Source organism: Microtus ochrogaster, chromosome 7 (assembly GCF_000317375.1).
Source record: "Microtus ochrogaster isolate Prairie Vole_2 chromosome 7, MicOch1.0, whole genome shotgun sequence".
Classification (NCBI taxonomy): Eukaryota; Metazoa; Chordata; class Mammalia; order Rodentia; family Cricetidae; genus Microtus; species Microtus ochrogaster.
The window spans coordinates 2248537-2265257 of NC_022014.1; the positions used below are offsets into that span (position 1 = coordinate 2248537).

The following is a 16721-nucleotide window of genomic DNA, read 5'->3' on the forward strand; positions in this document are numbered from 1 at the left end:
GTGTGTGTGTGTGTGTGTGTGTGTGTGTGTGTGTGTGTGTATGGGGGGTCATACATGGATTTTGTGTGGAGGTCAGAGGACAACTTTTAGGAGTCAGCTCTCTCCTTCTACCACGTGGTTACGGGGCTAAACTCAGGTTTTCAGGTGTGGTGATACACATCTTTAACTGGCAGGCAGAGGCAGCTGGATCTCTATGAGTTCAAGGCCAGTCTCATCTATATAGCAAGTTTCAGGCCACAGCCACTTAGTAAGACCCTATCTCAGAAACAAAACAAAACAAACAAAACGAAAAACCGGTTTTCCACCAATCTTATTAATGTAATTAGCAGATAAATAATTACATATATTTAAGGTATACAGCATGAGGTTTATTTATTAGTTTTTGAGTCAGGGTTTCTATACCTAATCCTGGCTGTCCTGGAACTCACTATATAGACCAGGCTGGCCTCGAACTCACAGAGCCTTATCTGCCTCTGCCTCCCAAGTGCTGGAATGGAAGGTATGAACCACCATGCTTGGCCACAATATTCATTTACACATTTATTTATTTGTTTGGTTTTGTGTTTTTGATGCGGGGCCTCTTAGTGTAGCCTTGGCTATCCTGGAACTGTCTTTGTAGATCAGACTGGCCTCAAACTCAGAGATCCATCTGTCTCTGCTTCCTGAGTGCTGGGATTAAAGGTGTGAGTCGTCACATCTGGCTTGAGTAATATTTTTAAAACTTTATTTTAAGTTATGTGTATGTAGCCGGGCGGTGGTGGTGCATGCCTTTAATTCCAGCACTCGGGAGGCAGAGGCAGGCAGATCCCTGTGAGTTCGAGGCCAGCCTGGTCTACAAGAGCTAGTTCCAGGACAAGAACCAAAAAGCTATAGAGAAACCCTGTCTTGAAAATCCAATAAATAAATAAATTAATAAATTACTTAATTATGTGTATGTGCATGTAATGCCTGTGGAGGCCAGAGATGTTGGATCTCCCTGGGGCTGGAGCTGCAGGTGGTGGTGAACCACTTGGCATGGGCGCTGAGACCTAAAGCAGTCTGTGCTCCAGAGCACTGAGCAATCTCTCCAGCCCCTTGAATAAATGTTTTTTAAAATGTATGTATTTATTGATTTCGTATGTATGAGTGTTTTGCCCACATGTGTACCTTGTGCATGCCAGGTGCACACAGAGGTCAGAAAAGGGTGTTGGATCCCCTGGAACTGGAGTTACAGATGATGGTGAGCCATTATGTGGGTGCTGGGAATTGAACCCAGAACTTCTCCAAGAGCAACCAGTTCTCTAAACCGCTGGGCCATCTCCTCAGCCCTCATAAATATATATTTTTTTTTTTTTGGTTTTTTCGAGACAGGGTTTCTCTGTGGCTTTGGAGCCTATCCTAGAACTAGCTCTGTAGACCAGGCTGGTCTCGAACTCACAGAGATCCGCCTGCCTCTGCCTCCCGAGTGCTGGGATTAAAGGCGTGCGCCACCGTCGCCCGGCCCTCATAAATATTTTTAACACATATATTTTTTAGTGGGTGTCTATCTGGCTGGGGGGATGGCTGAATGGGTAGAGCACTTGGTGTGTAAGCATGAAGGCCTCAGTACCTGGGAAAGCCGGATGCAGTAATGTGACTGTGTAATCCTGTTTCTCCTATATCAGGGCGGGAGGTGGGGACAGGAGAAAGTTTATGGGCCAGCTGGTCTGGCATGGAAACGGTGAACAACAAAGAGACCCTGTTTCAAGCAAGGGGGAAGGCAGGGACCAATCCCTGAGGTTGTCGCTGTTCACACATGTGAACATACATCAGCCACAGGCTGAACTAGGAGGTGCATAGTGAGCGTGGGTCAGTGTAGCATTCCAATCCCAGTCCACAGTGACCATGGGCCAGTTCAGAGTCTCGCCTGTCACCTCAGACACTGACCATTCTTTGCGTTGAGAACAGTTACTGACTTCTCTGGCTCTTTTGAAATCTATAGTTAACTGCTGTCAATCACAGTTACTACAGGGTGTTACAGATCCACCCTTCCAAGTCATTCCCCTGCCCCCATCCTCTCCCTCTACCCTCCCCTCCCCTCCCCTCCTCTTCCTTCCCCCACCCGCCACCCCCGTTCATGGTCATACAGCTTTAGCTGTAGGAAACAACTCGCAGTTGTGTGATGAAATCTAATCCCCCCTCCTGCTTCCTCTTTCCCTACCCAGTACCCACTTGAATAAGCACACGGTATCAACTTACATCAAACAACTTAAAATTTTTTATTTTTAATTATGTGTATGTGTCTCAGTGTGGTATTTACACATGAGTTCAGGTTCTTGCTGAGGCCAAAGACCCCAGATGATTCCCTGTAGTTGGACTTATAGGTGGTTGTGAGGCTTTGTTTTGTTTTGTTTTGTTTTGTTTTTGAGATAGGGTTTCTCTGTAGCTTTGGAGCCTAGCTCTTGCAGTCCAGGCTGACCTCGAACTCACAGAGATCCCCCTGCCTCTGCCTCCCAAGTGCTAGGATTAAAGGCATGCGCCACCATCGCCCGGCTCCCAGTCTTCTTTTACCTTTAAGCCTTTGTCCTCATATTTAAACTCTGTCTCTTACTGACACTGCACAGTTAAGCCTCAACCCCCCAGCCCTGCCCCCATATTCCTGCCAGTTAATGTGTGGGTTAAAATTTTTCTTTTGATATCTATATCTATCTATCTATCTATCTATCTATCTATCTATCTATCTATCTCTATCTATCTATCTATATCTATCTATCTATATCTATATCTATATCTATATCTATATCTATATCTATATCTATGTCCAAAATGTGTTTATTGGGATGGTTCCCACTCATCTCGAATCCGGTGCTTTTCGGTGCTGCTTCCTCCTGAAGGAGCATTCTTCTGTGGGTCTTGCTTTCCCGCCTGTAGGCTGACAGAGGACAGTGGAGCAGCCGACACACAGGACTACCGTCTGTGCATGGCTAAAGACCATGGTGATTTTATAGCATCCTGGGCACTTCACATCCATAAAGTAGGAATTGGGGCTCTGCACCAGGCGCTTTTTCTTTTGTTTCCTCTTTTCCTCCTCTGGAGAGGGATGAAGGAGATCCTTTGCGAGAGGCATGTTCTCTTAGGGAGGTCGTCACTGCCAGAAAGGCTTCTTTTGATATCTTTTGAGACAGTATCTTTTTTATGTGGCCCAGGCTGGCCTCCGATGTGCAATCTTTCTGCTTTAGCTTCCTGACTGATATATCAATTTTGTTTTTTAGTTTTTGGTGGTGAGGACACAACCCAGGTACCTGAGCATGCTAAGCAGACTCTTTACTGCTGAACTCCATCCTCGGCCCCAAAGTGAACCTCTGCCCAGCACACAGCAGGTCCCAGGGTTCCATCTGCAGGGACACAAACAAGCAAAAATCAGATGGTGAAGTGCTGCATGTAGGCTGTAAGGACACCGCAGCTGCTGCTGTCATCAGAGGAAATGTTCCTGTTCCACCGGAAAGCTAGTCAGAAAAATTAGAAAATTTAAAAATAGGACATATTACCATAGCAGAATATCTTCACAGAAATAAAAATTAAAAAAAGAAAGAAAATGAGGCTACAACCCAATGACATTCGTTTGTAAGTCAAGCAAGAAAGTTAGACTGCAACATTTGAGGAGGTAAATTCAGAAGAAATAGCCTTGTTTACGAATATTTACATAAGAGCAGCTGTTCTGAGAGAGAAGGATGCTGGGATCAGCTTCAATAGTTCATTATAAGAAGCTGGGGAGCCGACTTGGAGAAGGCTTTTAGAAGTGTGGGGCTCTAAGTTTGAACCCCAGAATCCATATGATCCCAGCACCGGGGAGGCAGAGACAGCCAGCTGAAAAGTGGGCTCCAAGTCAGTGAGAAAACTTGTTCAAAAACAACAACGAAACTAAAAAGGTGGGGTCAGCAAGATGGCTCAGCTGGTTAAGGAGTGCACTGAAGACCTGAATGCAATCCCTGGGAGCTCGAGGCTGAAGGAGAAAGCCCTCTCTCACACATGTACTGCAGACCACACACACACACACACACACACACACACACACACACACACACACACACACACACGCACACACACACACAGTCAATTATAAAATAAGCAAGTCCACGTCCATGATCCCAGAACTCAGAATGCTGACATAGGAGGGCCACGAGTTCAAGGCCAGGATGAGGGCTACAAAATCAGATACTGTTTCCAGAAAAACACAAAGAAACAGACACAAAGAAAACTCAACATGAGTTTTAAAGTGATTTTTTTTGGCCCATAGGAATCCACAGACATCATGAGACCGCTCGGTCCATTTACTGGAAGAGTCATTCATTGTCCCTAGGCTGAGCTGAGAGGTGAGTGGGAAAGAGCCTCTTTGTCTGATGTGGAGTGACGCCACAGGCAAGAACTTCCCCAGAGCGGGGTCTTCTGTGCTGTGTGGGAGGAGAAAAGACTGAGGGAGACCAAGCTGAGAGTCGGGAGGTGACAGGGTGCTCCTTTGTTCCTGGCTGCCATTGTCCAGCAGGTTCCCTATGGGAAGTGTTTGAGGGCCCCTGGGTTGTGGAAGTCAACTGTGCAGTTCACCTCCACCAGTTCTGAGACCTTTTGTCCACAGTAGATACTGAATAATACCCTGCCTGACTCGCCCTCCCAGGGAGCAGCTTCACAAAGGGCCAGGTGTGCTGCGTTCTGCCAGCGAGAGCAGGGAATCTCTGAACAGGAAGGGCCTACTCAGCTGTGTTATCCAATACTGAATGGTCTTGGGTGTTGACAACTTCAAACTCAGCTTACTGTGTAGTTCGGGCTGTCACTAAACTCATGGCAGTTCTGCCTCCTGCTTCCTGGTGCTGGGGTCTCAAATGGGAGCTGCCACACCCAGCTTGCGGTGTTCCTTAGTGAATTTAGCATAAAATTACAAGGGAAAGCTGTACTTCCTCGAGAAGCAGGTACTAATTGTGTGAATTCCTTCTCTAGGGAGATGTAAACATATTTACTTCTTCCTGAGAAGGCCTGAAGGGACTCTGGCTGGCCTGGGCATGGAGAATGTGGCTCTGGCAGGCCTGGTCTCTCTCCCTATTCCCTCTTCCTTGCTAAAACCCTTAGATTACATTCCTAAAGTTAGCTGCCAGCCCTGTTCCCTTATTTGGCCACTTCCTCCTCCTGAGGCCGACTACCAAGGTCCAGTTATCAAAGTATCGAAGTGCAGCCATCAAAAGTCCTCTTTAGCTCACCTAACAAATATGCCCAATTAAAATAAACACTTCATGCTAACAGAGGGTTTCCCTTTTACCTTTATAAACTGCCGTTTCCCTATGGGCCATGTCTGTGTCCTCTCTATCCACAGCGGTCCTTGGTTCCACTCTAGGGTAATACCCCTTCCCCCTCTCCCTTGTTCCTTTCGCTTTTCTCTCGCCCTCTATCTCCTGCCTTTGTCTGCTATTCCCTGCCTTCTGTCCCTCTGCAGTAAATGAATCTCCTTTGTGCTGAGAACCTGGTCTTGGGGGTACTGAACCGAGTCCCTTACAAGCTCCCAACCACAAGCCAAGTACCACTCTACTGTAGATTACATTTTTTTCCCCCTGAGACATGGTTTCTCTGTGTAGCCCTGGCTGGCCTGGAACTCACTCTGTGGATCAGGCTGACCTCAAACTCAGAGATCCACCTGCCTCTGCCTCCCGAGGGCAGGGGCAGCTTTATTAGGCTTTCTTAGAGTACGGAGGAGAGGTTAGGGCAGAAGTTTGGGTGGTCCTAGAGCAGCTACACCCAGCCAGGCTGTAGTGATGGAGCTGGTGTGTCTTTCCCCCTCCCCCCACCGTTAACTCATATTAGTCTGAGGCCACATGCAGTGGGAGCAGAACTGCATATAAGGGGAGGGGCAGCCAGATACTCAGGTGAGGTCCAATGTCACTTCTCACGCTCTCCTTCCATGAGGGAATGTCAACAGTACAAAAGCCCAATTGTGATTTCTGTTTGCATGCAGGAACTGCTAATCTGATGACAACGGCAGATGCTTTATTAGTAATAAATAATAATATATTTATTATTCAATATATATTTAATATAGAGGTGTTCTATAACACGGAAACACGTCCCGTGGGAGTGTGCACAGAGCAAGTGTGACTGTGGAAAGTATATAATGTGGTCGCCATCAGTTCAGCAGCCAACAGTGTTGGAATCACAAAGAACATGTTTTATGTCCATCCTGTGTGGTCAAGGTTAAAACAAGCGGTGGCTTCCATTCCCATGCACACCGTGGCAGGCCTTTCGTTTAGGTTCAAACAGGTTCTTCAAGGCAGCTGCAAAAGAGCATCTTCACCACCAACGCAAACCTGGGAGAGGCACATGCCAGTGATGCAGCGTGAACTCCATCACAGATCAGGAAGAGCAAACGGGACGTTTGGAACACCTTTGATGACCAGAAACAATAACTTATGTATTATTATTATTATTACACTTATCTATTTACTATGCATATATGTGCCAGCATGTGCATGCAACCTTCTGGAACCAGGGTCTATTTTTTAACTCCATGTCATTAGGTTTGGTGACAGAAGTCCTTACCCAAAGAGACATCTCTTTGACCTAAGTAACAAGGACTTTGACATCAGGGAACACTTGTAAATCCCAGCATTTAGGAGTTGGAGGCAGGAGAATCAGAGGCTCAAGGTTATCTTTGGCTATTCACCACACAAACTCAAGGCCCGGCTATGTTACTTGAGGTTCTGTCTCAAAAAATAAAAACAAGAAGCTAGGTGTGATTGAGTAAAACCCTTAACTCCAGGACTTGGGAGGCAGAGGCAGGTGAATTTCTGTGAGTATGAGGCTAGCCTGGTCTACACAGTGCATGTCAGGCCAGTCAGGGCTATGTCAGACCCTATCTGAATAACAGTGTTATCAAGGTGGCTCAGCAGTTAAAGGTTGGATGCCCAAGCTGAGTTTGATCCTGGGCCCGCATGGTGGAAGGAGAGAACTGACTCTCCGATATGACTGTGATTTTAGAAAAATCAAAACAAAACAATAAAACAACCAACATAATTCTTCCTATATTTTGAATTTTAGCAGTAAACAATATGAACATTGTTTCCCACCTTGTGACACAAGTCTGCTCTGGCATTTTTTAGTTGTTATATCTCTGTTGATTCTGTAAGCTGATTCTTCTCCCTGGCAGCCTTGCTGAATTCTAGGCAGATTAGGGTTGGGTCCAAGTGCACAGAATAGAAACCCACTCCTGGAAAAAGGTCAGAGGTGGAGCTGTGTAAACTCAGCTCTGCAAACAGAAGGTTTTCTGTAGGAAGGTTTTTGTTTGTTTGTGTGTGTGTGTGTGTGTGTGTGTGTGTGTGTGTGTGTGTGTGTGTGTTGGGGGATCTAGGGCCTCCTGTGAGCATGCTGCACCAGTGGGCCACAGTCTAGCTGTCTGTGTCCATATTAAAAGCAGGACAGACTCCATGCTGGAAATTGGCCGTTGCTAATTATTGGAAGGGTTGGAGAAGTGAAGTCTTTTAGTTTCAAGGTCACTCCCCCCCCCCAAGTGGGAACTGAGGGCTAAGAAGGACACGGTGGCGTGCACAATGGCTCTGCCTCTGGATGCCTACTGAACTCAGGTGGGTTGAGTTCAGTTGTCACAGCTCCATGGACCTAGTGCTACATTGGGTCTGTGTTTCAAAACCTCTCACCTGACCCCTGCTTGGCTACCATGACGTGACATTTGCAGCGTGGCTTGAATCTGGAAGCGCCAAAGGAGCTATGGCCTGGCTGAATTCCGCTCCCAGCTCCTAGAGATGAGTACGGTGTTCTTCTGGGAGGCTATACTCTGTCTTGCCCTGTAGTTCCAACATGTGCTTCTCAGTGTTGCCCCTCCTGCCCCCAAAATGGGACAGTAAGAAGAAAGCCCCAATCTGGCTCTTGCCCATAGGTGAAGGCTGAGAGCGCTCCTCTTTCCCCGTGAAACTCAGGAGCAACCCAAGGCTGTCTGGAGCTCTGTACAGGATCCGCACCCACACATTCCCGGGGCATGAGAAGCCTCACTCCTAGATGCCTGTGCCAGGACTCATTTGTTCCCTGCACAGCCAGAGAGGCTGCACGATCTGTCCACACCCACCTCCTAGATGAGGAAACTGAGTCAGAGGAGACCAGCTCAGTACTGTTATCATGGGTAGGGTCGGTGACTGGAGACCTTAGGGGCCTGGGGGCTGTGGTGGGTGCTGGAACTCTGAGCTCAGGCAAACCGAGCTGTAGGCAAAGATAAGGGCTCAGCCGGCTCCCTCCTGGTCAGCTGCCTTTCCCTCCCTGGACACAGACCATTGGCATTTGCCAGGAATGTAGACTGACCCACACCCTGCTGCCCCAGTTTACCATACCACACTCTGGCTGACTCCATTCCAGCCTTTGGAGACCTGGATGAGGGACCGCTCTCCCTATTTTCCCTTCCCCCAGGACTTGTAAATCTTGAGCCTACAATGGTGCTATATTGACTGCACAGTCGTGGCAAGAACCAAAACTTCTCCCAGCCAGATTTTTCCTAGGGTGCCAGGGTAAGGCACTCAAGGAACTACAGATTGAGGGTCAGGCTGCACATGGGTCACACAGGGGTCATGGGAATGCCTACAGTATGAACAAGTCTCCTGTGAGTGACTCCTGGACCATTTCCCATTAGGCAACCTGTTGCTGGTTACCTGGGATGGGCACTCCAGTTCAGCTGGGGGCCCTCATAACAGTGTGTTGGGACTTTCAACCCCAGGGTCCAGACGCTTAAGGGGCTCACAACGGTGTTAAGGTGGTCACAGTGAGGGGGGGAGCTTATGCTAACTCAGGGGTCAGGAGTTACACATAGCCAGAGTGCATTGTGGGTAGGGTGAACATTCATCAATGCCACTTGGCACCTCTGGCCCAGCTGCCCAAGGGTCAGGACAGGAACGTCCCAGGTTCTAGGAACTCTCAGGAGAGGGGCCAGACAGTCTCACCCACCATGGGTGTCACTCACCCACCATGTCTGCTGCCCAAGGGAGGGTGGCAAGGACCGGCTTCCCCTCCTACCCTCTAGGTTTTATTTCTGCCTTCTGTCCCTGGCGTGCTGTGTAACACTTTCTGGCCTCAGGACATCTCTGTGCTTTAAACAGAGCCAGGCAGCCCTATGTTGAATGAAGACCCATCCTTGGCTTTGGTCCCACCCACCCTCACCCAAGTCTGACCTTTGCAAGGAATGTGATCTGACATTCAGGGCTGGGCCTGGACTGGGCTGGAGGGAGGCCACGCAGGATACTCTGGTGATAGCTGGGCAGGTTGTCCTGAGACTCCCCACCCGCCCCATCCTGGAGGGAGCATGGGCATTGCCTTGCTGTATCCTTAGCCGCCTCCTCCTCATACACCATTCAGAGGAGCTTGTGGTCTGCTCAGAGCCACCTGGGGAATGAAGGGACAAGGGAAAGCCAGGGGCAGTTTTTTTCTAGGACTAGGTCCCATCTTAGAGTCCTGGACGGAGCCTGAGCGAGGCCTGGCAGAGATGATGCTCAGCAGGTGTGTGGGGGGGTTAATGAACAATGGATGCTGATTGATGCCGATCATGGATGGTGAGGGGGGGACACATCTCAACGACTCTCCTGTGTTCCTCATCCCTGGACTCCATAACACAATGCCGATGAAACTATTGTGGGTTTTATCGTGTGACAGCGAGATGTGTCTTTGGCCCGGCTGAATGGGCCCCACCTATGCAGAAACTTGGATCTTTGTGACTGTAGGACAATGGCCCCCATCTGCCCTTCTTAGGGTGTGGGTGTGAGAGATGCAGATTCCAGGGCCCACAGCTGCCCGCAGAGGCTAGACTCTTAAGGAGCCCCTTCTCTCCTGACTCACATAGGGCTAGGCTGCAAGGTGCGTAGTCTCCTGGGTTGAGGGGAGACAATGAGACTTGTTTCTTGTCAGGGCTCACCCAAGCTACATATCATCTTCTGGACCACAGCCTGTTCTACCTGCTCTGAGACGTCTCAGCTATGGGGCCTCCTGACCTGTAGGGCTGGGGCTCCCCAGACATTCCCTACCGCTGGGCTGGCCAAGCAGCTTAAACATGGGAGCATAAGGCAAATTCAGCTAGAATACAACCGCACACACATCCAGGAAGACACTTCTCCAAGGAACAGCTCCCACCCTCCCTGTCCACAGGGCCCCTGAACCCCACCCCAGAGGAGACACTTGCATCCGGTGCCCACTTATCCACCTGCTGCCCTAACCATATCAGCTTGAAAAGTGTTCAGAGAAGCCACGAGACTCCACGGGACTGACACGGAAGAGATGTTGCCTTCCCACACAGCACTGTCTACCTGATGGGACCCTGCGTTTTGTGCAGAGCACAGATTCCTTCAGCCTCACACCCCACGGAAAAGGGTGGCGCCCAGCCTGAGCCACTCAGTCTCCCAGTACAAATGGGGGTACCAGTAACAACCTGCGCAGGAGACACCCCTGCCTCCTGATTCTCTCCCTACAGTTTTTCCCTGCTCTGTAGGGACCGAGGGTGGGCTCAGCTGTCCACTGGGCCTCATAGCCGGGGTGTCTGGCTGACTCAGACCCAGGCCCCTCCCTGTAGGAGGGCTGATTTTCCTAGGGGCGGAGCCGGCAAGCGGTCAGTGTGGAGAGTCTGCCTGGGAGACACTACTGCAGGTGCCCACAGAGGTTGGACAGGTGCTTTCCCAGACCCAAAGGCTTCTCATTGTTCCCAAACTGCGGTGTGGGGTGAAGGCTGGCAGAGTTGGGAACCTCAAAACTCTTGTTGTCTTCAGACCATGATGTTGCCAAGAGCTCGACCCCTGCTGGGGTCCTGTGGGAGCCCCATCTGCTGTGGAAGCCTTATACTGCTTCTCCTTAGTCTTGGTGAGTACGGGGTGGGCTGCTCACCAGAGAGAGAGGTAAGGGAGCCCAGGCCTTCATGGGTAGGGACCTTGGGAGAGGCTCTACTTTCCCTGTGCTTTCTCTTTGGGCCAATGCTGGTGGCCTGAGTTCCAGGAGGGTTAGGGACTGAGATCAACGAAAGGCCTGAAAGGTGGTGTCACACTCCTGGCAGGGAAGACCCCTGGGCCTGGGGAGTGCAGGAATATGACATAATAGGATACAGGGGCCTTAACTCTCTCTTTCTACACCCACTGGGGTATACAGAGGGCTGGGACCGGGGAAGGCCCGGTTTTGCCCTGCCCTTCCTCTAGCCTTGCGCCCTCTGCCCACAGGGTGGATGCCACTTTTGCAGGTCCAGACTACAAAGACGGGCCAGGTGAGGTTCTCTCGAGGGCACAGGGGGATTATCTAGTCTTGGGGCTGTGGACGTTGTTTTCTTCACACATGGATACATTCATCTCTGAGCATTCAAAGACGGCCATTGATCATTGTTGACCCAGAGAGCAGCAGCATCTTGGCTGCAGCTGGGCCCCAAAAGGAGCGGAGTTGGGAAGCAGTGAAGCCCTTGGGAGTTAAGTCACAGGCCCCAGAGGTAGCCAGACTCAGGCAGTACTTGGACCTTGAAAGAGTTGAGACCACACTGAGAGGCAAGGAAGCACCTATGTGCTTGGGGAAATGTCAGCCAGGCCCTGTCTTCTAGGAGGCTGCATTCCACTGTGCTCAACTGACCGGCACCCCTGACTTTGCCAGGTGGGTTCAGCTGCTTTTGGGGGCCTCGGGAGACCTTTTTGACTGAATAAGCACATGCCAGGAGCCCAAATGTTCATCCTTTAGTGTCCTCTGTGTCTCTACCCACCTCCATCCCCACCTGGCTGGCTCAGGGCTGGGGGAGGAACTATGCTCCAGGGCGTAAGCACTGTGCCCTCCAGGCTGTTACTAGTCCCAGAGAGGGCCACGAGAACCCCAGGGTCCTGAAGGGAGGGGTCTCCGGGCAGGGAAGCACTTCGAGAGGGACGGTGTCGGGTGCAGACTCCCGTCCCCGTCCCCAGTCTTCCCGCAGGCGTCTTTCTTGGCCTCACATGTCGTGAAGTATCTGGTCTGAGCATGGAGCATGCCCAGGGGCTGGCTATGGCTGTGAGGAAGAAGAATGTCACATTGCGAGTGAATCAGGTCGGTCTCCCCTAGGGTCCTCGGGTGAGGTGCGGGAGACCAGACACTGGCTGGAGAGTTGGTGGTTAGTTTCTCTGACACCGCCGCTCCCTTTCATCCCCACCCAGGATCTCATCCTGGTTGGTGGCTTCCCTCAGGGCTCTTCTTGCCGCCTAAGTTGACCACTAGGTGTGTGTGTGTCTCTCTACTGGTGGGGTTCAGCTCTCTGGGTGTCTGAAGGCCTCCCCCCAACCCTGCATGGGCCTGCTACCCTTTCTCAAGTCTGAGACGACCTTGCTGACCCTCTCCTGGAGGCCTTGCCTCCTCTTTCAAAGTTCTGTCCTCAAGCATGGCCAATGGTGTCAGGACTCAGGCAGGGGAGAGGGAGGACAGCCTGACTATGGATTCCAGACAGGCAAGCCTGTCCCTGACTCTCGACGCAGTGGGGTGTTCATGCCACAGGCTGCGTGAACAGGGTCAGGGTACAGCGTGTGGCCCGTAGTATGGGATAGAACTGGGGTGCCCCAGGCCATCCTTGAGGGCTGTGGCCCAGAACATTCTGAGCGGTATGCCCTGGTCTCCCGGCAGCTGCGCTGTCTGGCACGTCGCCTTCCTAAGCGCCTCACCAATGAGGAACTGGATGCCCTCCCGCTGGACCTGCTGCTCTTCCTCAAGTAGGTCTCAAACTGGGGACTTGGTCTCATCTTCCACCCCCTCAACCCCCGCCTTGCCCTGTGCAGTGATTGGGTGGCTTTGCCAGGGAGGCAGGCAATGAAGTGTGTGCGTGCGTACGTGTGTGTGTGTGTGTGTGTGTGTGTGTGTGTGTGCTCGCGTGCATGCATCTGGGCATCAGAAGACAATCATAGAAACTGAGTATGGTTTAGCCAAGGGTGGGACTGTATTGTGCTGAAGCTGTGAGTTTTCTTCTTTCTTCCTTTCTTTTCTTTTCTTTTCTTTTTTTTTGTTTTTTTGAGACAGTAATTCGCATACTCCCTCTCCACAGTCCAGCCATGTTTCCAGGGCAACAGGCCTGTGCCCACTTCTTCTCCCTCATCACTAAAGCCAATGTAGATATGCTTCCACAGAGATCTCTGGAGCGCCAGAGGCTGCTGCCCGCAGCTCTGAAATGCCGGGTATGGAATGGTACCATCTACTGGAGGTAGAGACAAAACACGGAGTGGGCTCGGTGGTCCCCCTAAGGTACTGAAGCCGCTGTGTGTGCAGGGCATGTATAGCTTTCAAGTGAGCGAGGCAGACGCGCAGGCTCTCGGAGGCCTGGTCTGTGACCTGCCTGCGAAATTTGTGGTCAATTCTTCGGAAGTCCTTCTCCCCTTGCTGGCAGGCTGCCGAGGACCCCTGAACGTGGGCCAGGAAGAGGCAGTCAAGGAGGCTCTGAGGAGTGGAAGACCCCCGTATGGGTGAGTGGGAATGGCTTAGCATGTGGGCAGATATGTGTGAGGATATCCATAGCCAGAATGGGTTGCCTAGGGCCGCGTGTCCCCTGCTGTATCCTGTCAGGTCTCGTTCCCTAGGAGGCTGCACTCCATAATCTCTCAGCAGAGGCATTGTCTGGTCCAGTTTTTGTCTCCTGATCTCTGTCTGGGGCCACATTCTGGGTCCCTGAGCTGGGCCTCTGTTTCTGGACAGCCCCCCATCGAGGTGGTCAGTCTCCACTCTGGAAGCTCTGCAGGGCCTGCTGACAGTGTTGGATGAGTCCATCACCCGTAGGATCCCTAAGGTAAGGTCCTGCTCTCCCTGAGCTGTCATAGAAGCTGCTGGGCTTTTCCGTTCAACCTACTGTGCTTCATTTTCAGGACGTTGTAGCTGAATGGCTGCAACACATCTCCCGGGACCCCTCCTACCTGGAGTCTAAGCTGACTGCCACGCTCCCAAGGTTCAGGCGGGACACAGAAAGTGAGTTCAGAGCCATGTCTGTTGGGTAGCAGCCTGAGATACGACACTAGGGATAAGGAGTCTAGAGTTGTAGAGTTTCGTTTGCTCCTACCAGTGACCCTTCCAGGCTCCTCAGCTTGGTCAGTCACAGCTTCCCAGGGTGAATAGAGTTGCACCATTTTGTCAGTGGGTAAACTGAGGCCAATGTGTCATGGTAGGTGTGGGAGGAGGGAGAGTTGAGAGGAGCATACAGCCTCTGACTCTTGCCCGCCCCTCCAGAGAAAGCCTGCCCTCCGGGGCGGGAGCCCCAGGAGGTGGATGAAAACCTCATCTTCTACCAGGATTGGGAGCTAGAGGCCTGTGTTGATGGCACCATGCTGGCCACCCAGATGGACCTTGTGAATGAGATTCCCTTCACCTACGAGCAGCTCAACATCTTCAAGCGCAAACTGGACAAGGTAACTCCTAACGGGCTTCTTCCTGTCTGCTGTGCCCAGGACTGCTTTCCCAAGGGCCCCGGGAGTTGTTCTGGCCCTCATGATCCTGTTTCCATAGACCTATCCACAAGGCTATCCTGAGTCCCTGATCCAGCAGCTGGGTCACTTCTTCCGGTACATCAGCCCCGAGGACATCCGCCAGTGGAATGTGACCTCATCAGAGACAGTGAAAACGCTGCTCAAGGTCACCAAAGGACAAAAGATGGATGATCAGGTACCCGAGAAGACATGTAGCTGGATAAGGGGACGCATCTTTCCTTGCCCCAAGGAGTCTCAGTGACTTCTTCCCTCAGGTGATCGCCCTGGTTGCCCGCTATCTTCGGGGAGGAGGCAGACTAGATGAGGACATAGTAATGGTCCTGAATGGCATCCCTTTAGCCTACTTATGTGACTTCCACCCCCAGGATCTGCACTCTGTACCCTCCAGTGTTATGTGGTGAGTTCCAGTGTGTTCTGTAGGGCAATGGATACCTGAGCCTCCTACTCACTGCCATGTCCCACAATGTTCCCCAGGATGGTTGAGCCCCAAAGTCTGGACAAGTGCAGCCAGAGGCATCTGAGTATCCTCTATGAAAAGGCCTCCTTGGCCTTCCAGAATGTGAGCGGGCAGGAATACTTTGAGAAGATCAGAACATTCCTGGGTGAGTCAAGGCATACGTGGGTGGGTACGACAGAACCTGCAGACCCCACAGTGATATGCCAAGTCCTACCCTCTCCCTGCCCCACCCAGGGCTTCCTAGGTACACGAGGGATCTGACACTGATGACTTTGGCTCTCCCATCCATTCTAATCCCAGTGGTCCAGACAGATGGTTGTTGAGCATAGAAGGGCTTGGGCATCAGAAGACAATCATAGAAGCGGAGTATGGTTTAGTCAAGGGTGGGACTGTATTGTGCTGAAGCTGTGAGTTTTCTTCTTTCTTTCTTCTTTTCTGTTTCTTCCTTCCTTTTTTTTTTTTTTGAGACAGGGTTTCTCTGTGTTACAGTCCTAGCTGTCCTGGAACTAGCTCTTGTAGATCAGCCTGACCTCTAACTCAGAGATCTGTCTGCCTCTGCCTCCCGAGTGCTGGGATTAAAGGTGTGCACCACCACCTCCCGGCTGTTTTTGTTTCTTTGAGACAGGGTTTTTCTGTGTAACAATCCTGACTGTCCTGGAACTCACTTTGTAGACCAGGCTGGCCTTGAACTTACTGAGATCCGCCTGCCTCTGCCTCCTGAGTGCTGGATCTAAAAGTGTGCACTACCACCCTCTAGCTCTACTGCAAGTTTTCAAACTGGGGCCCTGATACCTGCAGGTGGAGCCTCTGTGGAGGACCTGAGGACCCTCAGCCAGCAGAACGTGAGCATGGACTTAGCCACCTTCAAGACGCTGCAGGTGGATGCCCCGGTGGTAAGCGGAGAGGGGAACTCATGAGGGAAGGGCTCAAGAGAGGCACTACAGAAAGCGGCCAGGTCTCCTGAGAAGAGCTTGTGGGTGTGTGGTGGTCCTTTGTTGGGTAGAGCCTCCTGAGGGCCCGGTGTTAAAGCAGGAGTATAGGAGAGACGAGAAACAGGACTTCATGAGAAGGAATTGGTCCTTATGAGGGAGGAGTTTGGACAGGCTCAGCTGGAAGAGGTGTGGCCTCACAAGGGGCCCCTTGTATATAAGGGTTGAGGTATTATGGGCTGCAGTTTTCTCACAGTTGACCCTCCAACCTTCTGGGGACCTAAGAGACCCTGATGGTACTCTGACAGGGGCTGACTGTGGATGAGGTACAGAAACTTCTAGGGCCACACATCGAGGGCCTGAAGACAGAGCAAGATAAAAGCCCTGTCCGGGACTGGCTCTCCCGGCAGCAGCAGGAAGACCTGGACAGGTTGGGTTTGGGACTTCAGGCTGGCATCCCCAATGGCTACCTGGTCCTGGACCTCAAATTCCAAGGTGAGCTGGGCTGCCCAGGGGCAGAGCTGGGGGGGTGGAGTCAGGAGTCTGAGTGGCCTCTCTTTTTGCAGAGGCCTTCTCCAGCGGAGCCCCGCCCCTCGGACCAGGACTTGTGTTTGCATGGATCCCAGCTCTGCTCCCGGCTTTACTACCGAGCTGAGACTATCACCCCCAAGGTTCCTGGCCCCAACCCTACTGTGAAGTCCCATCTTGACCAGGAGCAGGACCCCAGGGTTACTGCCAAAAATTGAGGACCCTTGAACTCAATAAACAGTGGCATTCACCCCCTTGAGATGCTCTGTGGTGTTCCCAGGACCAGTCCAGAGAATGACCCTGAAGTTCCTTGTGATCACAGAATCACACAAACACAGCTCTCTGTGTTTGTCCCTCCCACTCTCTTAGAAAGGA

The 16721-nt window shown here is 51.4% G+C and overlaps 2 protein-coding genes across 2 annotated transcripts; one reads left to right on the forward strand and one right to left on the reverse strand.

Moving 5' to 3' along the window:
• Nucleotides 1–2809: 2809 nt before the first annotated feature.
• Nucleotides 2810–3085, reverse strand: LOC102001163 (40S ribosomal protein S27-like). Its single transcript, XM_005350214.1, has one exon. The coding sequence runs from the start codon at nt 3083–3085 to the stop codon at nt 2810–2812; it is 276 nt and encodes a 91-aa protein (XP_005350271.1).
• Nucleotides 3086–10608: 7523 nt separating this feature from the next.
• Nucleotides 10609–16590, forward strand: Msln (mesothelin). Its single transcript, XM_005349088.1, has 17 exons — nt 10609–10647; nt 10746–10836; nt 11187–11230; nt 11555–11604; nt 11904–12024; nt 12592–12677; nt 13007–13136; nt 13228–13421; nt 13651–13741; nt 13818–13917; nt 14176–14354; nt 14452–14607; nt 14687–14829; nt 14907–15034; nt 15688–15782; nt 16127–16313; nt 16385–16590. The coding sequence occupies exons 2-17, from the start codon at nt 10749–10751 to the stop codon at nt 16471–16473; spliced, it is 1881 nt and encodes a 626-aa protein (XP_005349145.1). The 5' UTR covers nt 10609–10647; nt 10746–10748; the 3' UTR covers nt 16474–16590.
• Nucleotides 16591–16721: the final 131 nt, after the last annotated feature.

Coding starts and splice junctions, on each gene's coding strand:
- Msln (XM_005349088.1), top strand. CDS start 10,749: ATGATGTTGCCAAGAGCTCGACCCCTGCTGGGGTCCTGTGGGAGCCCC. Junction 11,231..11,554: donor AGACTACAAAGACGGGCCAG/GTGAGGTTCTCT, acceptor CCTGTCTTCTAG/GAGGCTGCATTCCACTGTGC. Junction 14,608..14,686: donor GACAAAAGATGGATGATCAG/GTACCCGAGAAG, acceptor TTCTTCCCTCAG/GTGATCGCCCTGGTTGCCCG.
- LOC102001163 (XM_005350214.1), bottom strand. CDS start 3,085: ATGCCTCTCGCAAAGGATCTCCTTCATCCCTCTCCAGAGGAGGAAAAG.